We start from the raw sequence: 26,080 nt of genomic DNA, 5'->3' as shown, positions 1-26,080 counted from the left end.
GACAAATTAAGCAAGAAGACTAAAGACCAGTAGTTTTTCAATGGAGCAACCTATCTTTCAAGTGAAATCTTATATAGAATCTCAGGATATCAGAGCTCCTCTGGTTGATACAGGAATGGGATATAGGTCCCCCACTCCACCCCAGCAACACCTCATACTTAGGGGACTCTGAAAACCACTGTAGACAGAAAGTCCTCCCCTGAGGGCAGGGATCTATTTGTTCATTGCTATCTAACAATTGACAACATGAAACCAGTTCTCCCAGATTGAGCCAAGCCACTCAACTAATTTGAGCTCTGTTTTCTTAATTCTAAGCCTGCAGTAATGGTGATGGGGGCCAGAGGTAAGTTTTCTTAGGAGTTACTGCCTCAGTGCAGTAGTTCTAGTTAAGGGCTTGTCCCCTATGGTAGCAGGTAGAGTGGTTTGTTTTCCTTGTTTTTTGAAGTTGAGTTGCCATATCTTTTTTAGGAGTTATTAACTACTGCACACTGCAAGGGAAATCAGTCCTACAGATTTTATTTATCATGTTCTAATACTCTTGCTCAAAGAAGAGTGCTGTTCTAGTAGAGTATAAGTTAAAAGGGCTTTGATTGACAGCCTGGCTCTGAGGTACTGTGCCTGCAAAGAAAGATTTAGGCAAAAAGGAAACCTATGGAGACTACTAGCACTAAGACTAGGTATGAATTTAAAAGGTGAGGGCATTGCTTTATGACAGGAAGAAACGATGCTTAAAACCTGGCTAGTGTACGTAGACAATCTAGCATTTGAACATATGGGTGTCAAGGAAAGGGCTAGGCTTTTCCTTGCCATAGTCCACCTGTGCCTTGATGTTTTCCAGAGGGTCCTGATGATCCTCTGTCTGCACAAGGGGTTTACAAAGGGGAGTGTATATGAGGACTTACGTTCGGGAAGAAGTTCGAGCCATAGAGGTAGACAGTAACTTAGAGCGGAGGTACAGGGGGTCCTGTCAACAGGTCCGGAGAACATTATGGATTATAAGCGAATAGCCTTCATTTGGTCAAAGTTAACTTTATTTCTTAGTTTTACTTCATTGGGATGTGGTAATCAAGTTGCCACATACAAAGAGGATACTGATAGTGGATCTAATTTAAATGCCTATGGCAAAGTGGTAGGAACATGAAAGGAACAAAGATGGAGTTTTTAAAAAAGTGAGTTCAAATGTTAGTTCTGCCACTGTCTGTTACCTGAGGCGACTTAATCTCTCAAATCTTTTTTTCTCATGCCAGTTTGGATTTGAGGTAACAGCCTGAGCTTTGTGTCACTGGTCTGTCCTTTTGTGGCTGTGTGAGACCACACTGGTCTGGGCTGAGTAGAGAAGGCCACAGTAGTTGAGGGGCGTTGAGGACCTGGACTTGGCTCTATAAGCCTCACTAGCTTTGCTCAGATTGGGCAGCCTGGGCCTAAAGCAAGATGGCTGGATATGCTGGGATCAGCACTTGTTTCTGGAGTGTTTCTGCTTCTAATTTTTCCACCCAGAATGTTTAAAAACAGGTCCTGCCCCAAATGTGTAACTCATTCTCCCCCACGTGTATGTGTTTTAATCTTGGTTTTGACAATCTCTAATCACAATAGCCCTTCCATAGGGGGGACCCCCACCCCAACATGCCTTAGGACCTTCATCTCCCTAATTTCCATCCTCTGCCAAAACTAAATGTGAACTTTCCCAGTGCTGTTTTTCCTTCCAGTTTGACGTTCTCTCTTACCAGTGTCCAAAATGCTCAATATGCTTAGACTAGATGCTGTTGAACAGGTGGATAATCCCCTCTCCTGAACTGGAAGGCAGTGGGTGTGAGGAGGGAAGAGAATGTGGCTGTTGATAAGCCCTAGCAGTTAAGGCAAGACCTCCATGGCACATTCCTATGATCACTTTGTAGAGGTGAGTTAAAGTGTTTCTTTTAAAAACCAGATTTAGAAATTTCAGTATTAAACTGATAAACTTTTAAGAGATTCTTCTTAGTTCCTACTTGGTCTCCAGAAGAGAAAGATACTTAAACAGGGTTGCCAGAGCTGTGCCATGCTGAATGACAGCAATGATGATCACTAACTTCTGTGTTTCTATCTTCCTATTTCTGGTTAGAACTATGACACTGCTCCTGCTCACAAGTAGTGCTATAATGTAATTTGGGTTATAGAAAATTTCTTAGCCCTTATGTTCCTTATGACTGAAACTTTTGTCTTCCTCATGACTGGTAATTGACTATGGCCCACCTGTGCTGATTGCTATTTTATAAAACTTGGAATTACAGGTAGGGGAGTAAAGAGAAACCACGGGGAGCCTCTGTTTGTTTCTATGGGAGTGATGACTTAAGTGCCCCGTCTGCTCACTTACGGAGCAAGAAGCAGATTCCTTTTCCTAGGAGTGTTCCTTGGGTGGTGGTTACAAGAGGTGAATCAAAAACTGAAAGGATTTTAGTGGTCAGCAACTCTCTCTGCAGGCTGTTTTGGCAAGACCTGGGACCTCATGCTCCCTTGGTACCCTGGAGGGAACATGAGACCAAATTCAGTAGTGACAGGATCCTTCAGGGCCAGCTGCCTCCAATACCACAGTCCTGGCCTTTGCTCTCCCCACTTCTAAAAGTGGAAGATTTGCTTCTCAAGGCAGACATAGGTCACACCTAGTCCTGGAGTGAGCTGAGCTCCCAGGCACTGTGTTATGCCAGGCCTCAGAATTCTAAGTACTGACGCTTCCTGTCTAAATCTTGCTCAAAAAGTTTAGCAGCTGTCTTCCTCCAGCCTGCAAACCTCAGGTTTGTAAGTGAGGGTAGAGAAGGCACTGAGAAGTCAACCAAGGGGATGAGCTCACCCCTTTCCTGGGTGGGATTTTAGTGTTAAATCTCTTCCTGATTCCTGGGCTCAGTAGACTGCTCCCCTCCCCTACCACCATTTTAACACCCTCTGGACTCCCTCTTGCACAACAACCACCTGCATCTGCCAACTGAAAAAGGAAACAAAACTCTCACATCCCTGTGCCAACAGCCACATCCCTCCTTCGAGGGCGCTTGCATGTTCCCTCTACCCCTCTTTGGGTCTCAGATCTGTGCCTAGAAGATAAAGGGGAAGGGTTTGAGCCAGAGTCTTTATCTCCTCAAACCCACCCCACCCACCCACCCACCCACACCCTGAATGTTAGGATTGTAGTGGCATTGTCTCCAAGCTCCCCTCTGCTTTGGCTCCAGAGGCTCTTCTTCCAGATGGGAGGCTGTTTTTATTGGTGAAGATAGGCATCTAGCCAGATCTGCCCATAGTCCTTCAGTGAGCTGTGGGGGCAAGATGGGAGCAAGCAGTGAGGGAGACAGGGCGAAGCCTAAAAACCAAGCTACCCACCAGAAAGGTAGCAGTGTGGTTCTTAGAGAGGTATGGAGGCTGCTCTCCCTGGTGTAAGGCCCCCTTCACTTCTGAGAAAGACCTTGGGCCATGGCACTGAGAGCAAAGGCCTGAACTGGCCACAAGGCCAGTAGAGCACCCTGCCCTTACCTTGGTGCCCTCCATTCCCAACAACCAAGGAAACCTGCTTGTTGCTCCCACCCCGCACTTCACCACTGCCCCCACTGCCCTGCCCTCTCCCTGCCCTCCCAGCCCTCTTCCCAGGTTCAGATACTCACTGGATAATGTCAGCGAAGGCTGAGAGCAGGGGCTTGGACTGGTACTCTATGCCATGCTTGGCACACAGAGACTTCACCAGGGGAGCCACTTTGTGGTAATTGTGTCGAGGCATCATGGGAAAAAGACTTCAGGGAGAACAAGGAACAGTCAAGTGTCTCCGACTCCTCTGCTCCCCCTGTTCCCCTCCTACATGGACCCTCCCCAGGTCCCTGCCTCCCAGGCCTCCTTACTCACTGGTGCTCAATCTGGAAGTTGAGGTGGCCAGTGAACCAGTCATTGAAGGCTGACTTGTGGACATTGCATGTTGCCTGGATCTGGAGCAAAAGGTTAGTGGGAGCAGGGCTCTGGGACCGGATGGAAGGGCCAGCCCAAGCCCAGCCTTCTCCAGGCAAAGCTGGACTGTCCTTGGTCCTCTTCTCCACATGGTGGCAGGAGAGAAGTTTCAAGCCAATGAGGCAGGGTTTGGGAACTTCTGTTGTTACTGCCCCCTACTCTCTACCCTGCATCTGTGCGCACCCACCCTTTTAATTAGTTGTGTTACGCCCAGGTATTCCAAGTGACTGTCCCTCACCTGAGTGGAGACCCAGTCCACATTCTGGTCGTGATCCATATGCATGGGGATATGGTTCATCTGTGTCACCCACACAAACCAGTTGCTTTCCAGGAGCCTGGTGGATATGGCACACACATGAAACCACTACAAGCAGAGCTCAGATTCTTACCCTCCCTCAGCCAGGCCACCCTTCTGAGCCAACACCTGAAACAGCTCCTGCTGTCTGAAGCCCCAGCACAGCCCCCAGACCAGACTGGTTACTCCCAAACATCTGCTTCTCTGCGCCAGTCCCTCCTCCCCTATCAAACACTACCTGACAATGAAGAAAAGGCCCAGGAAGCCTTTCAGTCCCAGCAGTGGCACATAAGTGAGGAAAACGCGGGCGTAGAAGGAGGTCATCCAGGCCAGGTCCTGCAGTGAGAGGCAGAGAGCACTGCGACTGGCACACAGCACCTCCTCTCACGGCACCTACTTCTTCGCATGGTGCAGCCCTTCTCCCAGGTCCTCAGAATGGAGCAGTCAACGGCAGCCTCTCTCAGCTGCCCAGTCCTGCACCATCCGGGGCCACTGTGCCTTCCTTCCATTCCTAGTGGTGTCCCCCAGCCCTCCTTGCCTGTTTCCTTCACAGTTGTCAGGTCGCCCTGCCTCCAGTTCCTCTCAACCCATCTCCGTCCTTCATCCCTTCATCATGCTGCCAAATGAATCTTCCAGGACCATGGCTCAGTCTGTGCCAGTGCCCTGGTCAAATCTCCAATCAGTTTTCTGCACCACACTCCTCCCCTGACAACCAAGTCCTCCACAACATGTCTAGTGGCCATTTGCCCCTTAAGTCCCAGCTTCTCTGCTCAGAGTCCATCCCCATTCCTCCACCTCTGCCTGTCCTCCAAGTCTGGCTAGAAAAGTGACTTCACAAAGTCTTTTCTGATGCCTGCCATCCAGCCAGATGCAGTCAGGTCCCTTTTGGAACCCCAGAACATTCTGCCTGTACCTCTTCTCTGGTGTCAACTACATCCTGCTTCATCAGAAGTTTCCTGAGAGTAGGTGCCATCTCTTATTCATCTTCCCCCTCCCCAGCCTAGCCCCTGGCTTTATTAAGTCCAGTACAATAACCTCAGGAGATACTGACTTAGTGAAATAGGGCATTAGGAGCCAGGCTGCCTGCTGAGCCCAAATCCCTCACCCAGAGAGAAGGAGCGTCTATACCTGGCTCTACTTTGCTCTAAATTAAGCCTGGAGAAAAATCTCGGTGGGATTTCCCCCGGGGAACCCCTTTCCCATCCCTCAGGGTACTGGAGACAAAGGATGTGGGATTTTAGAGCCATGGATACTTACCACCCACTTCTTCCTCTTGAAAACAAAATAGAAAACATACCACTGGAAGAAGAAAGGCACCAAGGCTGGGGGCCCAACTAGGAATGAAATGGAGACAAGGGAGGAGGTGTGAGCAGCATGAGGGTCATTTAAGGGCCAGCTGGTGCTGGACAGATGGCTTCCAGCACGGGCTGCCCCCTCTGCCATCTCCTCCTATTGCCCTCTAGCTGCCTTGCACTCCTCAGTCCAACAGGACTGACAGCACGGAAGGCGGGCATGAAGGCAAGCTTGAAGAAAGCAAAGTCTCCCAAGAGGATGCCAGCCCAGGGGTTGGGGGGCAGCCTGGCATTTTCAGTGGAAGAGGACAGTTGGGGAAACAAGCTCCACCAGTGGAAAGTGCTCTGCTCCCATGCCTTTAACTTTTTTTTTTTAAATTATTTTTTGGGGGGAGGTAGTGGTAATTAGGTTTATTTATTTAATGGAGGTGCTAGAGATCAAACCTGGGACCTTGTGCATGCTAAGCATGCACTCTATCACTGAGCTATACCCTCCCCCTTCCCCTGCCTTTAAAAAGGCACTGCTGATACTCCCAGAGTTGCCCTGTCCAAACATTTCTGTTCCACCCTTCTATCCCATCCCACTTTCTCCAGTAGGGATGGTTGGTAATAGGCAGTTAAGATAAATTCCTCCTTTCTTTTTCAAAATGTGAATTTTTAAAGGAGCTTAAGAAATTTTGAGGCATTATAGAGCAGACTTTTAAAGCAGGGAATTTATAGCAGTCTTCAGAAAGAGCTTAAGACAACCACCGAAGTGTTTTCTCCTCCTCAGCTCCCTCTTTGGGTCCTCCCATAGCTAGCCTGCCTTTGTTCCCCTGGGGGTTAGACTGTGCCCCACTGAGTCACCTTGGCCCTGGTCTCTGTCTAACAAAGTTTAAAGTGAGGTCTTAGATTTAATTGGGATGGCCTCCTACCACTCAGTTCTCTTGTAGATGCCAGGGTGGGGCCGGAGAAGCTAGTTTGTCCCCCATACAAGTGACCTTTGACCAAACATTAGCCTAACTCTTGATTTTGCTCCTTGAGAAGGTAGCTGCTCCTTTGCAGGGTCCCTGTTAGAGGTGAAGAACTTCCTCCGGCCTTCACTTCAAATACCATGATCCCTGGAGAGCCATTTCTTCCTCACACCCCTTCAGCAGCCCCTGCCAAGGCAGCCCGGCATGTTGGATGAGGACACTCACTCAGGAAAAAGTATTTGTGCTGGTGGTTGTATGGCATGTACTTTTTCTTCTGTTTCCCAAGCTGTGAAGCAAAGCAAACAAAAGTCAGCACTTACAGACCAGTCACTCATGCCTCTCCCCTTGTGACCTCGGCTTTCTCCCCTTAGGTGCTGACGCCTACTGCAGGGGTGTTGGTGTCATTGGAAGGTGTTGGCTTGTTGGTGTCATTGGAAGGCTCCAATAGGCCCAGCCTTACCTCCAGCACCTGGCACATGAGGCCCGGGCTGCCATTTGCCAAATGCACCACACCATGGCAGGGGGCTTGGGGGCCTGCACCCACACAAGGTGGGAGCACAACAGTCTGTGGGTCCTCAGGACTCCTTGTGCTCGTCCAGAGACACCCATCAGGTTTCCAGTCCCCTCCCCCTTCCTTTCTCCATCTGCTACTTTTTTTGACATCAGGGTCTCTACAGACAACCATTTTTACCCCTATACTGGCCAGTATTCCTCTACATCCAGCCCCTGATCTTCTCCAAAGTCTTTTAGTCTCTTCAAATGTCAGCATGAACCTTTTAAAATCCCTTGAAAGCTAATCAATGTTTGGCAAATATTTGGGGAAAGAACAACTTGGCAATCTGAAGGTTCTGGCAAGGTCTTCCCTTGGTGGTGGTGATTTTGTAAGCTGAGCTGCTGTAGAGGCAGGCTGGGGCCACCAGGTCAGCCAGTCAGCCTGGAACCCCTGGTGTGAGTACACAGAACCATGACAGCAAAGCTCTGTGGTCTCATTTGATGGCTCCTTCTGCTCCTTATGCCCCGGTTGGTTCTGGTGACCAGGTGACCACAGAGCACAGGAGGAACTCTACCCCAGAGTAGAATGCTGGCTCATCCTTTTTTCAAGATTCCACTCTCTGTTCTGACAGGTCATTTATTGAGCCCGTATTCTGTGCAAGCTACTTCTGCTAAATGAAGCATTCTTTCTACATTAACTGATTCATAGCACAAATATTTATTGAACATCTGCTAAGTGTGGGGCACTGTTCTAGGTATGAGGATACACAGAGGTGAAAAACACAAAATTCCTACCCTTGTGGAGCTTATAATCTGAGGAGAGGAAGCTGGTGATAAATTTGTAAACAGAGCTCAAAGTAATTACAGATTAAAAACGGGAAAGTATGATAGAAAGTGAGGGAGGGTAGTCACATATGGCTTCCCTGGGGTCCTGACATGGGAGCTGACCTGAATGATGAAAAGAAGCCAGCAGAGTAGACACTGGGGGTAAGAGCAGTTAAAGCAGGGTAAACAAAGGTTTGGGATGTTCAAGGGATGGAAAGACCAGTATGGCTGGGAATATAGGCAACAGGGGAGAATGGTTGATACAGCCAGAAAACTAAGGACGGCCAAATCATGTTGGGCCTTAAGAAGCCCTGGTAAGGCTATGTAAGGAGTTTATTCCAATGATAGGAAACCCTGGAGGCCTTTCAACAGGTGTGTCATTACCTGCTTTGTGCTTTAAAGGCTCACTCTGGCTAGTGGTGGGGAAAATGAACTGTAAGGGGCAGGTATAGTGGAAGGAAGACAGTGAGGAGTTTGGAACAACAATCCAGACCTGAGATGGACCAGACCTGGGGATGGGAGGCAGGGGAGATGTATAAGTCAATGGATTGGGATATGCTTTGGAGGCAGCAAGGCTTGCTGATGAACTGGAGATGGGGGTGAAGTTCATCCCCATGCAACATTAACCGAGAGGAGGAGGCCAGTAGAGAACATCTGTCTTATTTGGTGGGTAGGTGAGCAGAACTCCAGCCTCCTTTCGAGACTGTTATGGAAGGGAGCCTTGACCACTGGCTGCCTCCTTGAATGGCAGTCAAATGCCATTATGATCCTAATAACTGCCCCACTGTTTCAACTCTCAGAGGCCAGGAAGGTTGTATTTAGGGTGAAGTGTCCCCTACACTTGTTCTCCAGGAGAGCTGGGAAACACTGAGGTGGATGCTACTGGGTCGGTCAGCCCAGGGATCAACACTCAGACCGGACCCAGCAAGGCGGAACCAAGCACCGAGCAGCCTGTAGCCCTATTTACTAACAGACTAGCCTATCCTCAGTCTCATAACTAGATGCCCACCCCCCTAAAATTATTTTGGTCCCAGATCATTCTCTATTTTTAGTGTCCACAGATGGGAGTTTCCTGAAAACCCCAGTACCAAAAAGCAACAGAGGCAGTGGTGTGAGAAGGTTGTCTTCCACTTAAGACTCCCATCTTTTTCTTTAATCCTCTATAGTGTGACAACAGAAAAGAGCCCCGTGCTCTGCCCAATAAATAACCCACACTGCCCTCCAAGGAGCCACCAAAGGGCCGGTTCATCATCTGCAGTGTTGGACATACAGCAAACCAACTAAATCCCTTTTTAGGAAGTGGGAAAATTAAGACCTTGTGGCCAGGTGAGGAGGCACAAGCCTCAAGTTAAGGGCTGCTGATGCTGGGACAGCCAGAGCTGCCAAAGCCTTTCCACAGAGTTCTTCTTATGGCTAGAGAGGAGAAGAGAGCCAGGCTATCTTGAACTCATGCCTAGAACTGAAATGTAGTTGATGACAGTTTAACTCTTGGCATGCTGAAATGTCATAAAGTTGGGGAGGAGGGCCTGGCAGAACTCTGACTACAGCCTAGAGCCTTGGGACGAGTTTTAAATTAACTTTTCAAAGAACTCCACTGGTCATCCACAGCCTTCCATTGCCTTATGCTCACTCAGGGTTCACCAGATCTCCATCCACCCCCAGGCATTCATCCTTTAGCAGCTGCATTATGATTTTTGTTCACAACCTTAGATGACAACTCAAATTCAGTGCTGACCACCCAGGAAGTCAGACTAGGATTAGGCAGGTGGGAAGAATTACTCAGTGAATGAACATCCTAGGTAATGGATGTCAGAGAAGAGTAAGACAGTGTAGCTATTTGTGGGGAAGACATGGTCGGATGTCAGTGTAAGACAGAGGAATACAAAGAGCGGGGGGTTGACTGCTTGGGGTAGGAATGTCTAAAAAAAGTATCTGCAAGGAGGGCCACCCATCACCTTCAAGCCTGAGCACGGTTTGCCCAACAATCTTGTCAACCTTTGGATCCTTAGCAGCATGCGGTACCCTTCTGCAATAACTGTCTGCTGGCTTGAACTCACTAGGGATGGCAAGTAACACTGTTCTGGGCAGCCCGTTGACTGCCTGTTGCCTCCCATAACTTCCAAATAGCCAGCCAGCCCAGCCCACAGTGTCTTATCCACACTGACAGCATTGTGAACACTTCCCCCCAAGCCCTCTGTGCCAGCTGGTCCCTATTCTCCAAGACCTTCAATGATACCTCTGCTCACCTCTACAGAGAGGATCTTCCCCAAGGAAAAGAAGATGGGGTGCATGTTGATGTCTGGGTCTTTGCGGAAGCAGTTGGGCTTGGCATGGTGCTGGAAGTGTAGGTGGTTCCACCAACTGGCAGGGACCCCCTATGGAAAAGCAGGGACTTGAGTATGAAAGCCTGGTGTCCCTCTTCCTCGGCGCAGCCCCTCATTGACTGGAGTTTCAGAGAGCCCCTCCCCGTCCCATTGACCTTCAGGTGGCCAATCACGAAATGATGTAGCAGGTGGTTCCACATAGAGCTGCTGAAGACGGATAGGTGTCCGAAGTCATGCTGCAGCCAGCCAGCCTGGACCTGGGCGAGAAAGGTTAGTGCTGAGAGCGGCCCACCAGTCCAGCATCCCTCTTACTGACCTCAGCTGCTCAGCCTCTCCCTCTTCTTTCATCTACCTAGGCCTGTGCTAGCTGCAGTACCCTAACTGAGCACATCAGGAAAGGATTCAGGAAGCCTGGGTCTAACTAACTCACATGAGAGCCAGGGCAAATCTATCCCTTCCCTTTTCTTCAGTGTCCCCAGCCCTGGAGTTCTGCAACTTACGATGGACTGAACATCCAGACTACAGAAAACAGGGACAAACTCAAGCAAGTAGAAAGCTTAGCGAATGGATTTTGACAGCCAGGTATTAGGACCCACGCATTATTGGCATGTTGGGCTGTGTTGTGGTGGGGAGGAAGCCAGGCTTTGCTGAGAAACCAGAATCTTGGTTCTTGGCACACCTGGACTGTGGCAGAATCTGAACATGAAGTTTCACAAGAGAAATTCCACAGGAAGAAGGGGACCCTGGAGGAGCAGCTAGAGAGGCAGTGAGAGAAATGAATCACATGTAGTGATGATGAGCAGGTAAAAGCCACAGACAAAGGAATGTGTTCTCTTTCTGCACCAACTCTCCCACATGCCCTCAGCTCTGCCCTGGTCAGAGGGTTCCTTGGCCTCCTGAAAGGTACAAAGAACTTTCCCCACAGATGCTGAGCATAGCTGTGCTCTTGAAAAGCCCAGGGCTCTCACTTGAACTGTGGTGAGCAGCACTGTACAGAGGAGGAGGGGCATGAAGGATGTCCCAAAGATCCAAAGAGTGAGCCAGGCAACGACATCCAGTAGCAGGATGTGTAGCAGGTGTAGCAGGAAGAAGACATGGTTGGCCTTCATGAGCCCCATTTGCTCCACTGTGGCCCGCAGCTCCCGGAACTCATCAGTCAGCTCTTTCTGTAGAAGAGTGGAGAGGGAGGGGGTGTTATTCTTCCCTGATGCAACCCAACCCTGCTGGAGACAAGGACTCTTTTAAGCTCAAAGACCTCCCACCAAGGTAGCTGTGGGGAGCCCACAGTCCTAGGTAAAGATACCACAGCACTGAGGAAGGATGACAGGAGGCAGTGCTATGGGATCATGTCTAAGAGCATGTGGTCTTTGGAGTTAAGCAGAATTAATTCAAGCTCCTGCTCTGCCATTTACTAATGGTGTCATCCTTGACAATGTTGCTTAAGCTCTCTGAGCCTTAGTTTTCTCATCTGTAAATGTGTGAGGATTGTATAGTGTTACGCTTTGCACATAATGTGTGTTCGGTAGATAGGTCTCATGTTGAGGATGGTGATGGTAGTGGTGGTGGCCTTGTAAAAACCACAGGTTCCAAAGCCAGAAGCAGGGATCTTGAGATACCCCAAAACTACTGATTGTGGTTACCTGTGATCATACCTATGCCTTCCTTCTACCCTCTGTCCCTCAAAAACCACAGGGTCTCCAAACAGCAAACAGACTCTCACATTCTTAGTGGGCTCAAAGCTGGGCTGCTCTGGAGACAGTTCTCCAATCAGGAGAGAGTTCATATACTTCTTCACGAGGCCCTTGTTGATGTGGAATGCCACAAAGGGATCCTGCAAGGATGAGGAGAAGGTAGAACAGTGAGGAAGCCAGCCCTGCCCCTGTGAACTTGTGGAAGGCAAGTTCACACCAAAGGCCATCCTCCTGATTCAGCAAGGAGGCTGTAGTCAAGTTCAGATACCACCTCCCTCCAGCCGGCTGCCCTTTGAGGATGCTCAGACCTGTCCCTGGTGTCCACAGCTTAGGATCACTCATCATCAGTGTTCTAGTAAGAGGGGCACCACACCAAGGAATAGGAAACACAGGTAGGGGGACCACAGAAGGACCTTTCCTCTGGGTGTCTCATAAAATGTGATGAGGGAGACTCCATGTGTCGGAACCAGGGAACTTTTGCATTTCTCCCCCTTCCTTCCCTCTTGCTGCTATTTTGGGTGAGGTTCCATATTTCCCCTCCCACTCTGAACATCTCCTGCTCTAGGGCACTAATTTGGGTTATGCAAGGTAAGGTCCTCAGTGAGGAGATGAACAAAATTAACCCGGGAGGTCAAACAGTCCCAGGCCCTAAGGGGAAGCAGCAAGGAGGGATCCGGGGCGGAGCTCCCAGCCGGTGGCACCACACACCCGGACCAATCGTGGTCCGCGCCGCGGCCGACCCGGCCCCAAGTCACACTGCAGGAAGACCTGGGGTTGGTGCTCCGTCTACGCATGAGCCAATCCACACCTTCGCCTTCAGCCACCGCCTGAGCTCCCCAGTGGTCACTCCGGAGACGAGTGTAGGCTCCGGCATCGACTCCCATGCCTGATGAGTGGAAGGGCCTGGGAGGGAAGGGTGGGTCCCCACCCTGTTAGGTTCCTCCGTGACATAATGGGAACCCAAGGTACGCTCTGGGATGGCAGGGCGAAGGGTAGGGACAACGGAAGAGGTCACGTCGCTAACCCGAAGAATGGGATTAGGCTACAGGCGGAGGGGACGCTGCGGAGCGAACGCTCCAACCTATCGGTCCCAAGGAAAGACCCTCAGCTCTCGAACCCAGAAAGGAGGTGCCAAGTGCCTTAATTCCGAGAGCTGGTTACCTAAAGAGGCAAGCAGCAGGATCGCGGCTGGGGCGCGCGCTGTCTCGGCAGTGCTGCCCGAGGGAGGAGAGATGTGACCCCGCACCCAGCCTACAGCCCTGGAGTGCAAACAGCTGTTTGCGAGGTTAATAGCTGGAGACTCCACTGGCCTGAGGCTGAGTAACCTCCCCACAGAATTCCAGGCTCGCTCAGGGGGTCCTCTCTAAGCGCATGCTTATGCAGTCCCCAAACTTCAGCACCAGTTCCCTGCCGTGCACGAGCAGGAGCTAGCCCTCTCCAGCCGGTGCAGCCCCTTCCCCGCCCTCCCGTCTTCACCTGGTACAGCGGGTACGCCTCAGATATACCCCCCCGAGTTCCCTCGTTCTCTGTCCTGCCCGCGCTAGCCAGTATAGCTCAGCACGCTCGGTCCAGAAGTGACAGCGCTCCCCTCCTGGCCACCAAGACAGGTCAAGAATCCCTCTCCCTGTCACTGACCCCTCCTCTCGAGGTCTCGTCAGTACGGTCGTCCCCTGGACCCAGTATCCCCGATCTCCTTCCTCTCCTCCCTCAGCCTTGCTCTAGGGCCTGCCGACGCCAGGAGACCTCAGACTTGGGGTCGCAGACGGAGCGCAGGGACGGACGGCGCGGCCCTTTGTGTGTGCACGTTGCCAGCCTCCATCCCTACTCCCCAGACTGCACTTTTCACAGCCTCTCTCCTGCCCTTGCATCCCGCCTACGCAGCACATTCAGTCACCCGGCAACAGGTATGCTCCGACGCCTCCCGGCTTTTCCCCAAATAAGTGAGTGTTCGGCCGTGGATGCCAAACTTCCTGTCTCGCGCACTGAGCTCCGGCCCTGGCCGCCCGGCCCGGCCTCACCCTGTGTCCCTATCTGGCAGCGCTCACCGTGGCATCCTGCCCCGCGTAGTGGCTGAGGACCCGGGAACCTCCCGGGTGCCGTCTGGTGAACTCGCTGATGTTGTATACCTTCCGGTCAATCACAAGCCATCGCTCTTTGTCGCGTCCCGAGCGCTGCGCCACCTCCTCCCAGGTGAAGTAGCGCGGGGTCGGCCCATGGGCCTGGGTCTCGGGAGCCATCGGGGCCGGACTGTGCCGTGAGCCAGCGGGACTGGGGTGGTCAGACGTGCGCACGGGACACGCGGGATAGCACGCGCCGACCTGGAGTTCTTAAGGAGTGGGTCCGCTGGCGAGCGGCCAGACCCCGCCACCCGCGCGCCGTGTTTCCAGTAACCAAGGCGGTGGGCGCTGAGTGCTGAGCCCTGCTGCGCGCGCTCCTATTGGTCGAGCCGCGTGGCGCGGGGAGCAAGTCCCCGCCTTCCCGCCGGCCGGGGGAGGACAGGAGCTGCGAGAGGGTCGTGGCAGGCCGGCGTCTGGCACGGACGCGCGCCCCCTCGCGGGATCGCTGAGGGATCCCACTTCCCGACTGTTGGCTTTCGCTCCCAGGGGGCTCCGCAGACCGGATAACGGAAGAGGCTCCTGAGTGCGGGGCCGGGCTCGGGGTGGGGTGGTTGCTGGAGCAGCAGCACCGAATGCGCGGGCGCCCTGTGCTTCTACGTCGGCCGGGCTGGGGGCTGTGGGCAGTGGCCGAGCCTTGAATGGGTGGATGGAGGAGGGCCGGCCTCGGGGCTAGGGAGGTCGGCCGGGCCTGCGGAGTTGGGGCAGGGCGGGTGCTCGGTGAGGGTATGGAAGAGAGGCAGTCCCAGGGGCCTCGTCTTTGGCCTAGAGGCGTCCTCCTCAGTCTTCAGACCCCGAAACCTCAGATATCCGCCGGTTGAACTCCAGCCTCCTCCCCGCCGCTCCACCAATAAAAGCCATGAAAGCTATGGAAGAAACTTAAAATACATATTACTAAATGAAAGAAGCCAGTCTGAAAAGGTTACAAACTGTATGATTCCAACCAAATGACATTCTGGAAAAGGCACAGCTACAGAAATAATAAAAAGATCGTGGTTTCCAGGGTTTTGGGGAAAGGGAGGGAGGAAGAATGAATAGATGGAACACAAGGGATTTTTAGGCTGATGAAATTATTCTGTGTGATACTATAGTGGTGGCTACATGTCATTATGCATTTGTCAAAGCCCACAGAATGTACAACATCAAGAGTGAACCCTAAATTAAACTATGGACTTCGGCTGATAATAATGTGTCCATGTTGGTTCATTGTACCAAATATGCCGCACTGATGAGGGATGTTGAGGGTAGGGGAGTATATATGTGTGGGTGGGGAGGGCTATGTGTGAACTCTATTTTCTGATCAGTTCTGCTGTGAACCTGAAATTGCTCTAAAAAAATAAAGTCTATTAAAAAAAATTGGATATCTGGGGCTGGAATTTACCCTAGGACTCATGTATACCTTTTAGTTCCTCTCTGCAGGAGTTCCTAAACAGCGGGTTCAATCAGCGTGTTTGATATAAAGACACCCTGGTTCAAAAAAGGTGTCAGGGTCAGTGTTGCTGTCCTTGCTTCTCTGCGGCACCTTCTTCCTCCCAGGCCCTTAGACCTGCCTCTGTAAAGTGGAAGAAGGCAGGCCTGAACAGATAGGTCCCAGACCTTCAGATTTCCCCAGAAAATAGTTCTGCAGTGCCCCAGGCATTGATTGTCAGCCTTTTTTCTGATCTTTTAATGCAACTTCACAGTACAAAGGATCTCTATGTAAAGCAAAAAGGTTAATCTTAGAACACTTATAATGAGAAGATTGTGTACTTCACTATAGCAAGTAGACATATATATATATATACACACACACATATATATACTAATATATTTAACCTTTTCCCTACTATTGGATGTTTGTTTAGAGGTTTTTGCTTGTATAAATATCGCAGTGATGAGAAATTTTAAACCGTATTGTTTATATTTGAGCATTTTCTTAGGATAAGTTCTACATATGTAATTAATGCATTAAATGATAGAGATATTTTTAGGCTCCTGTGCTGTCAGTTGCTTCTCAGCAAAGTTTATTTATTGAGCACTTACTATACGTTGTTTAGTTTCGTGGCAGCTGCTGTCACTGGAACAAGAAAGAATGCTGATCTGCCTCCCCTGACAAACTGCCTCCCCACCAATACTATGAGTTCTAAACATACAGGAATGAAGCACAACCACTTGAGGTCTCTTCTGGGAGTCTCCCAATCTCCCCACTTTCTATCCAAATAATTATAATATCAGCCTACAAGTAAATTCTATTCTAAATGCATTTCTAAATGCAAGTTCCAACAAGATGAAGCAAGGAAGGGAGGCAATGTGATAGAAAGAATGAGGATAGGTATTTGAGGGACCTGGGACCTAGTCCTGCTATCCACGTGCTGCTGTGTAATGTTGGGCATCATGTCAACCTCTCTGATCTCAGATTCCATATCTAAGGTAAAGAGGTCAGATTCCTTCCAGCAGTTGCTGTCTATGCCTTTTTGATGAAAGTTTTACTCCAGATACCATATCTCTGGTCGGTGTTCACTTAGAGATAATGTTTTTGATAACAGATCTGTTTCTTAGATTACCCTTCCTGTCATTTTAGGCAACTAAATTCGACACCCTTGTTAAGTTTATGCCATTTTTATTGTTGAAAATTATTGAATATTTTTAAAGAATAGTTATGAGTTTCATTATGAATTAATAGTTAGCCTAGTGTGCTTGTTTAAAGTAGTTTGGAATGACCATTATTTATAATTGCCAAGATATGGAAGCATCCTAAGTGCACATCAATAGTTGAATAGATAATGAAGATGCAGCACACATATATGTAATGGAGTACAACTCACCCATAAGAAAGAAGGATACTTTGCCATACTTTGCCATTTGCAGCCCTTCATTCACTTTTTTTTTTTTCACTTCAAAAACCAGAATTTTTATAACTGGTATAAACTTTTCCACTACATCAAAAACATCAAAATACCTAGAAATAAACTTAACCAAGGAGGTTACCTATACTCCAAAAGCTGAAATGACACAAAGAAATGGAAAGATTTCTTGTGCTCTTGGATTGGAAGAATCAACACTGTCAAAATGGCCACACTACCCAAAGCAATCCACAGATCCAATGCAACAATGCATTCCTCACAGAGCTAGAAAAAACAATTCCAAAATTTATAAGGAACCACAAAAGACTCCGAACAGCCAAAGCAATCTTTTGTAGGTCCTTTTTTCTCTCTTTCTTCTTTTTGTTCTCTTTTTTTATGGTTTGATGACTAGAGAAGTTCCTTTAACATTTGTTGTAAAGACGGTTTGATGGTGCTGAAATCTTTTAGCTTTTGTTTACCTGTGAAGCTTTTGATTTCTCCAAGTCTGAATGAGAGCCTTGCTGGATAGAGTATTCTTGGTTGTAAAATTTCCCCTTTCATCACTTTAATATATCTTGCCACTCCCTTCTGGCCTGTAGAGTTTCTGCTGAAAAATCAGCTGATAACCTTATAGGAGTCCCTTGTATGTTCTTTGTTGCTTTTCTCTTGCTAATTTTAATATTTTCTCCTTATCCTTAATTGTTGGCAGTTTGATGACCGTGTGCCTTGGTGTGCTCCTCTTTGGGTTGATCCTGTGTGGTACTCTCTGTGCTTCCCGGACTTGGGTGAATGTTTCCTTTCCCAAGTTGGGAAAGTTTTCAGTGATTATCTCTCAAAAAATTTTCTCAGGTCCTTTCTCTCTCTCTGCTCTCTCTGGGGCCCCTATAATGCGAATATTAGAGCAGTTCATGTTGTCCCAGAGTTCTCTTACACTACCCTCATTCCTTTTCATTCTTTTTCCTGTTTTCTGTTCTGAAGTAGTGATTTCCACTAATCTGTCTTCTAGCTCACTGATCTTTTCTTCTGCCTCATTTAGTCTGTTCTTGGTTCCTTCTAGTGTGTGATTCATTTCAGTGATCTTATTCTTCAACTCTGTTTGGGTATTTTTTATATTTTCCAACTCTTTGCTAAAAACTTCACTCTGCATCTGTACACCTCTTGAGTTCTCTGAACATCTTCACCATCATTACTTTAAACTCTTTCTCAGATAAATTGCTTATCTTACCGCTTATTTCTTCTGGGATTTTATCTTGTGCCTTGGCCTGGGAGATATTCCTTTGCTGCCTCATATCATCCATCTTTCTATATGTTTGTGGATTCCTTCCACAGGCTTTGGGATTGTTTTCTTATTTCTAGTATCTCCCCCTGATGGATGAGGCTGGACTAGAGGCTTATTCAGGGTTCCGTGCCTGCCCACTGCTGACTGAGGCTTGGTCCTGGACCTCTGGTGGGTAGGGCTGTGTCTAGAGGCCTTTGTGGCTTAGGAAGTCTGCTGATGGGGGGGGGCTGTGTGCCCCCCTCCCCCGTATGTTTGGCCTGAGGCTTCCCTACAGGCTGTTGTGTGGGGCTAGGTCTTGGTGCTAATGATCCAATCAAGATGTCAGCCTCCAGGAAAGCTCATGTAGATGAACACTCCCACAGTGTCTGCCACCAGCTTTTATGTCCCCTGGGTGAGCCTCAGCCGTCCTCCACGTCCCCAGAAGACCCTCTGAATCTAGCAGGCATGCCAGGCTCAGGTCCTGTGTAATCACTGCCTCTGCCCTTGGACCTGGCACACATGAGATTCCGTGTATGCTTCCCAAGCAAATGGAGTTTCCATTTCCCCAAGTCACGTGGGGTTCCTGGCACCAAGGCCCACTGGCCTTCAAAACCAGATGTCCTGGGGTCTCCTTTTCTCCCAATGCCAGAACCCAAGCTGGGGAGCCTGACGTGGGGCTTAGAGCTCTCACTCCTGTGGGAGGGGCTCTGCAACTTAACTATTCTTCAGCTTATGGGTTGCCCACCCCAGGGGTATGGGGCCCAATCATCACAAGCACACCCCTTCTACCATCCTGCTGTAGTTCCCTCTTTATGTTGCCAGTTGCAGAAGACCTTTTTTGCTGGGTTCCAGTCTTTTTTTTTTTTGATGGCCGTTTAGCAGTCAGTCGTGGATTTGTTGTAGTCATGAGGAAAGGTGAGCTCGTGGTCCTACCACTCTGCCAGCTTGACCAGAAATCCCTCCCATTAAATTTGTATGTTTAGTCCCGATGACTCTTGAGCTTTTTACTCACATATCCAATGCCTTGTTGCCACTTCCATTGGGGTGTCTTACCATCATATCCAAATCATCGTGCCCAAGCCTGAGCTATCCCCCTCCTACTTCACCTCCCAAACCTCCCCTTCTGTTGTCTTTCCCATCATTATAAATGCTCTGTTCATTCAGTGGGACAAGCTAAAGGCCTGGAAGTCATTTTTGAAACTTCATTTTCCACAAGCCCCTATGGCTGATTGATTACCAAGTCCTGCCAGTTATACCTCCAGAAATATCATAAATGCCCTCCCTTTTCTTAGTCTCCAGTGTCTGTACTCTATCCAAGCTGTTGTCACTTGCTTGGATTCCTACATTAGTCTCCTAAGTAGCCTTCCTGCCTTTATCCATATTTGACGCCCTCCGATCCATTCACAGAACAGCTAGAGCGGTCTTTGAGAATTTAAGATCACGTCAGTTTCCAGCTTAAAACCTGTCATTGGTTTCCAATAGCACTGGAAATAAAATTCATACTCCTGTGGCACCTGCCTACCTCTCCAGTCTCATCTGGTGGCTCTCTTCCCTTTACCAAGGACACAGCAGTTTTCTGTTCCTGAAACACATTAAGCTCATTCCTGAGTTAGAGCTTTTGCATATGGCTGTTCCTTTTGTTTGAAATATGATTCCCTGCTCCTCACATGATTCTCTCCTTCTCAACCATCTGTTCCCAACTTAAATTTCATTTCTTCAAATGCTCTTTCCATGACTACCACTCTTTCTAAGGAAGATTCTCCCTACTGCTGTTTACTCATGGTTTTGACATTCGCTTTGATTTTTTTCTCACAGGAATTGTAATTGTTTTATTCTTTCTTTGCTAATTTTCTGTCTCCCTGACTGGATTATAAGCTTCATGAGGGAGAGGCTTTCTCTTGTTCACTATTGTATCCCTAATATATACACAAAACAATTAGTTGTATGAATGAATAAAGTCAATAAGAAAAAATAAACCCAAATAAGTCATACCAACAGGAAGTCATAAGAAAAAATAATACAAGAGGATGCTCAGTCTCTGTCCCATAATTTAAAAGGAGGGTAATTGCCCTTTTTATATATCAGATTGCCCAGATCTCAAGGTTTGGCCATACTTCCTGGACTTGGCAAGAATTTGGAAAAATAGGTTGTGGGACAATAAATTAGTGCAGTGTTTTTTGAAAGCTTTTGGTAGTATTAAATTATAAAAGGCATATATTCATTGACCCAAGAATTCCAGAGACAGACTTGCATAAGAAGGCAAATAAATATGTTCGAGTGCTTATTGTACCATTTTTGTAATAGTAAGAATATGGAATAATAACACCTAATATTTTTGAGTACTCACTGTATTCCAGGAACTGTTCTAAGCATTTCACATACTTCACAGAGCAACTCTACGAAGTGGTTATTATCCTTATATTTCATTTTGCATTTGGGGTAATTAGCTGGTAACTTCCCTAAGGACCCTCGGTGAGTAAGTGGCAGAGCTAGGAATTTACCCCAGAACTACACACTTAATCATGCTATACTGTCATTTAGAACCATCTAAATGTCTAGCCAAGTAGGGAACAAGTTACATAAATTTGATACTGGAAATCCTACATTGTATGGCCCTCCCATCTAAACAACTATAAAACTGAACAAAATACATGAAGCAACTATTTTTTAACATTACAAAATAGGCAGTGTGACCACCACATGAAACCCAAGGTCTCCCTGGCTTTCTGCCTGATGGCACTTTCTGATTCTGTAATGAGGTGGAATTCAAGCAGGACACAGCAGAGATTAATTTAACAGTTGAAGCTGTTAAGGCAGCTGGGAGTTGTGGATCAGGGTATTAGAGAGAAGGGTGTACAGAAAAGGAGGTCCAGAAATTTGCATATGGATCTTCTTAAGTCTTCAGCCAAAGACTAAAGTATGTGCAGGATGAGACCTCAGAGGCCTGGCAGAGGATAGCTATAGGCTTTCACAGCACTAGGAGACACAGGAGTTTTCATTAGCGAGAATCAAGAGGCCTCATTAAATACTCAGAGCATTCAATTGAGGCCCTAGAAAGGTCATGCATTATGAGTAAGGCTACTCTAGCCCTAGACTATGTACCACTCTAGACCTTTCTCATAAAGCTTAAAAATAAGCCTCAAAAGGATTAACACATCTGCTGGTAAATGAACTGTTGGCCAGAACAAGACACAACAAAATCCTGACACTCAAAAAATTTAGCATTGCAGTGTCCAGCATAAAATGTAGAATAGCTAAGCATGAAAAAAAAAAATCATGAAAATGTGACTCATAACCAGATTTTAAAAAAAGACAATAGAAATTGACCCATAGGTGACAGAGATGTTAAAAGAGCAGACAGGTAGTTTTAAACAGCTATTCTGAATATACTTAAGTATTTAAAGGAAAAGATTAACATGCTGTGTAAGTTGACAGAAAAGCTCACTGAAAAAAATAGAAACAGCAAAAAAAAAAAAAAAAAAAAAAAAAGAAATTCTAGAACTGAAAAAAATATAGCATGTGAAATATAAATTCACTGGGTGGAATTAAGAACACACTGGAAACTACAGAAGGAAAGGTCAATGAAATTGAAGATAGGAACATAGGAATTCTCCAGAGTGATACTCACAGAGGGAGAAAAGGCTGGAAAAAAGAAAAAAGAACAGTGACCACCAGACAATATCAAATGGTCTAACATATGTATGATTGCAGTTCTAGGATAAAAGGAGAGAAAGATGGGTGTAGAAAAAAAATATTTAAAGAAATAGTGGCCAAAATGTTTTGAAATTTGAAGAAAAATATCAATTCATAGATCCTAGAATCTCAATGATCACCAAACAGGAAAAAAATACAAGGAATATCACACCTAGGCATAGCAGTCAAATTGCTAAAAATGAAAAATAGAGAGTAAATCTTGCAAGTACCTGGAGGAGAAACATACATTATAAGCAGGAGTACAACAATAAGAAGAAACACTGAGTTTTCACCAGAAATAATGCTATCTAGAAGACAATGAAAAAATACTGTTCACCTGGGAATCTGTCCAGTGAAAATATTCTTGAAAAATGAAGAGCTGTGGGGGCTGGTGTAGGAGGGAGGGGTGGTTCAAAAGGATTTAGGGAACTCTTTGTACCTTTCACTCAATTTTGCTGTGAATCTAAAACTGCTCTATTTTTAAAAGAAAAAGGCAAAATAAAAATATTTCCAGACAAAAAGGCAGAGAAAATTCACCAGATCTGCACTACAAGAAATGAAACGTTAAAGCAAGTTCTCCAGGTCAAAGAAAAATGATATGAGATAGAAACTGGGATTTATACAAAGGAATGATAAGTATCAGAAATGTTGCATTTGTGAGTAAATAAAAGTACTTTTTTTCTCATTATTAAATTTATTTAGAATTAATTAACTGTTAAGAAGAAATAATAACACTATATTGTGAGGTTTATAACATCATGTAAGGTTCTTAGGTTTTATGTAAAATGATATATTACTCATGGTAGACTGTGATGAATAATGGATGTGTATTCTATTTCCTAGAGCAACTATTAAAAGAAAGGTACATCTAAAAAGCTAGTGGAGGAGATAAAGTGAAAAAAAAAAAAGCTCAAAAAAATCAAGAAAGGAGAGATAAAGGAACAAGATATAGGTGAGGCAAAGAGAAAACAAATAGCAGAATGACAGACTTAAATCAACCATATCAATAATTACACTAAATGTAAATGGACCATATATTCCAGATTGTCAAATTGAATAAAAGAGCAATACTCAATTATATACAAGAGTTGCACTTTAAATCTACTGACACAAGTAAGTAAAAGTAGAAGAATGGAAAATATATACAATGTAATGCTAATTATTAAAAAACTGGAGTGGCTAAATTAATTAATATCAGATAAAATAGACTCTGAGATAGACTATTATCAGAGGGAATTTCATAATAAGAAAATGACTAATTCATTAAGAAGACATAAAAATCCAAAATTTGTATGTACCTAATAACAGAGCTTTAAAATATGTGAAGCAAAATTTGACAGAACTAAAAAAAGAAATTGACAAACCCATAATCATAGTTGGAGGTTTTAACACCTTCCTTCAGCAATTTATAAACTAAACAACAACAACAAAAAAAGATATAGTATATTTGAACAATATCATCAACCAGCTTGACGTGTTGACATTTCTCAAACATTGCATCCAACTACTGAATACACATTCTTTGCAAGAGTACACTGAACATTCTTCAAGATAGATTATATGCTAGTCATAAAATAAATATATATCACTAAATGTAAAATAATTGAAATCATGCAGAATATTCTCTGACAACTATGTTAAATTAGGAGTTGATTACAATGGAATATCCGGGAAAATCCCCAAATATTTTGAAATTAACATATCACCAGATAACCCATAGGTCAAAAAAATCACAAGGGATTAGAAAATATTTTTAAATGAGTGATGATGAAAACATAACATAAGTTGTGGGATACAGCTAACAGTGCTTAAAGGGGAATTTATAGATTTAAATGCTTATTTTAGAAAAGGTATAAAATCAATGAAATATAAAATACAAGTAGAGAAAGTAAATACAATAAAAAATTAGTTCTTTGAAAAAGTGAAACAAAATTGATAAATCTCTAACAAGAATAATGAATTAAAAAAGAAAACAAAATTACCAAATATTAGAAATTTAATTGTCAAAATGGAAATGAAAAAGGAAATATTACTACAGATCTTAAAGACTTAAAAAAAATAAAAAGGTAATACTGTAAATAACTTTGTCAATAAATTCAACAGCTTAGATGAAATGGACAAATTCCTTAAAAAATACAGCTTGATAAAATGGGTATAGGAAACAATTTTTAAAAATCTAAATATCCCCTTACCTATTAAATAATCAAATTCCTAATCTTTCTACAAAACTCCAAGCTTAGGTTCTTCACTGATTAATTCTGTCCAGTATTTAAAGAAGTATTAGCAATCCTATGCGAGCTCTCTCAAAAGATTGAGTAAAAGGGAAAACTTCAATCATTTCACAAAGACAGCATAACTCTGACCAAAACCTGACAAAGACATTACAAGATAATAAAATGATAGACCAATATCCCTTACGAACATAGGCATAGATTCCCTATTTAAATATTAGGAAGTCAAATTAGCAATATACAAAAAGGGTATGAACAAGTAGAGTTTATCTCAAGAATGCAAGGCTAGTTCAAATTTGAAAATCAGTGCAATTCACCACATTAGCAGTATAAGGGAAAAAAAATACCTTATGATCTTTTCACAATAGATCCAATAAAAGCATTTGACAAAATTCAACAACCTTGGTGATAAAAAGCCCCAAGTTGGGAATAGAAGGGAACTTCTTTAAACTGATAAAGACATCTATGAAAATCGTACAGCTAACATCATACTTAATGGTGAAAGGCTAAATGCTTTCCCTCTGAGAGAGAAGACAAGAATATCTGTTCTCACTACTGTTCAACATTGTACTGGACAGCCTAGCCAGTTCCACAGGCAAGAAAAAGGAATACAGACTGAAAAAGAAATGAAACATTATTCACAGACAATGGGGTGTGTATGTAGAAAATTCTATAGGATCTACCAAAATAAATAGCGAAAAACTGAGCTAGAACTAATAAGTGAATTGAACAAGGTCACAGAATACAAGGTCAATGTGTAAAAATCAATGTAGTTCTATATACTAGCAATGAAAAAATGAAATTTAAAACTACCATTTACATCAGTGCCTACAAGATGTGAAATAGTTAGGGATCTATTTTAAAGAAAGATACACAAAGTCTCTGTACTGAAAACTATTTGGTGGTTCCATGTGAGTGTCTGATGGGTATTACAAACCTAAAGCTAAAAACAGAATTTTCCATCCCTACATCCACTCCATTCCCCCACATTGATAACTCGCATCACCATCTACCCAATTGCTCAAGCCAAAGGCTAGGAGTCTTCCTTGCTTTCTTTCATTCCTTCATCACCACCCTGACCTGGTACATTTAACTCATCAGTAGGTCTTGATTCTCCCTCCAAGACCCTGAATTTATCTACTTCTCAACACCGCCATCGCTTCTGTCCTGACTGAAGCCACTTCTTTTGTCCACAGTAGTCTCCTAACTAGACTCCATGTTCCCACTCTTGCCTCTTTACAACTCCTTCTTTATACATAAGCCAAAATAGCCTTAAAAAAAAAACCCATACCATTTCTCTCTTCCACTTAAAACCCTCCAATGCTATATATATATATAAAATGTAATATTATTCAGCCATAAATATTATTCAGCCATAAAAAAGAAGGAAAGCCTGCCGTTTGTGATATGGATGAACCCTGAGGGCATTATGCTAAGTGAAGTAAGTCAGTCAGAGAAAGACAAATACTGTATGATCTCACTTATATGTGGAATCTGAAAAAACCAACCTCAATGAGAGTAGAATGGTGGTAGTGAGAGAGGTGGGGAGGATGTGGTGGGGAGAGCAATGGTGATCAAAGTGTACGAACTTCCAGTTGTAAGATGAATAAGTTCCAGGATCTGATGTACAGCCTGGTGACTACAGTTAACAGTACTGGATTGTATATTTGAAAATTGCTAAAGGAGTTGATCTTAAATGTTCTCACCATATACCCACGCAGAAGGGTGAGAGGGTGGATGTGTGAGAGGATGGATGCATCTTGGTCCATTTGGGCTGCTGTAACAGAAATACCATAGATTGAGTGGCTTATAAACTACAGAAATTTATTTCTTATGGTTCTTGAGGCTGGAAAGTCCAAGATCAGGGTGCTGACAGACTGGGTGTCTGGTGAGAGGATTCACTTCCTAGACTGCTGTCTTTTTACTTTAACCTCGTGTGGTGGGACGGCCAAGGATTTCTTTTATAGGACACTAATCCCATTTATGAGGGCTCCACCCTCATGATCTAATCACCTCCCGAAGGCCCCATCTCCAAACACTTCACATTGGGGATTAGATCTCAACATATTAATCTGCCAGGAGACACAGATATTCAGTCCATAGTATACTGTGTGATTCCAATTATAGGACATT

The 26,080-nt window shown here is 45.5% G+C and overlaps 1 protein-coding gene and 1 long non-coding RNA gene across 3 annotated transcripts in view; one reads left to right on the top strand and one right to left on the bottom strand.

Annotated features, from left to right (window-relative positions):
• Positions 1-1,013: 1,013 nt before the first annotated feature.
• FADS1 (fatty acid desaturase 1) lies at positions 1,014-14,253 on the bottom strand. Its single transcript, XM_010986962.3, has 12 exons — positions 13,875-14,253; positions 11,859-11,969; positions 11,107-11,304; positions 10,294-10,395; positions 10,061-10,189; positions 6,723-6,783; positions 5,510-5,586; positions 4,491-4,588; positions 4,196-4,292; positions 3,859-3,938; positions 3,624-3,749; positions 1,014-3,278 (listed from the first exon to the last, which is right to left on the bottom strand). The coding sequence occupies exons 1-12, from the start codon at positions 14,064-14,066 to the stop codon at positions 3,227-3,229; spliced, it is 1,323 nt and encodes a 440-aa protein (XP_010985264.1). The 5' UTR covers positions 14,067-14,253; the 3' UTR covers positions 1,014-3,226.
• Positions 11,964-26,080, top strand: part of LOC105091476 (uncharacterized) — a 59,960-nt gene continuing 45,843 nt past the window's right edge. Inside the window, exons 1-2 of one of the 2 annotated variants that reach the window (XR_010383329.1) lie at positions 11,964-12,794; positions 13,541-13,733. This is a non-coding gene — a long non-coding RNA (uncharacterized LOC105091476). Of the gene's footprint in view, positions 13,734-26,080 lie in introns of both variants that reach the window. The other variant, XR_010383328.1, reaches the window with a different exon arrangement.

This window comes from Camelus dromedarius, chromosome 12, assembly GCF_036321535.1.
Source record: "Camelus dromedarius isolate mCamDro1 chromosome 12, mCamDro1.pat, whole genome shotgun sequence".
Taxonomy (NCBI): domain Eukaryota; kingdom Metazoa; phylum Chordata; class Mammalia; order Artiodactyla; family Camelidae; genus Camelus; species Camelus dromedarius.
The sequence above is the reverse complement of the archived record's forward strand: the minus strand, read 5'-3'. Positions and strand labels throughout refer to the sequence as shown.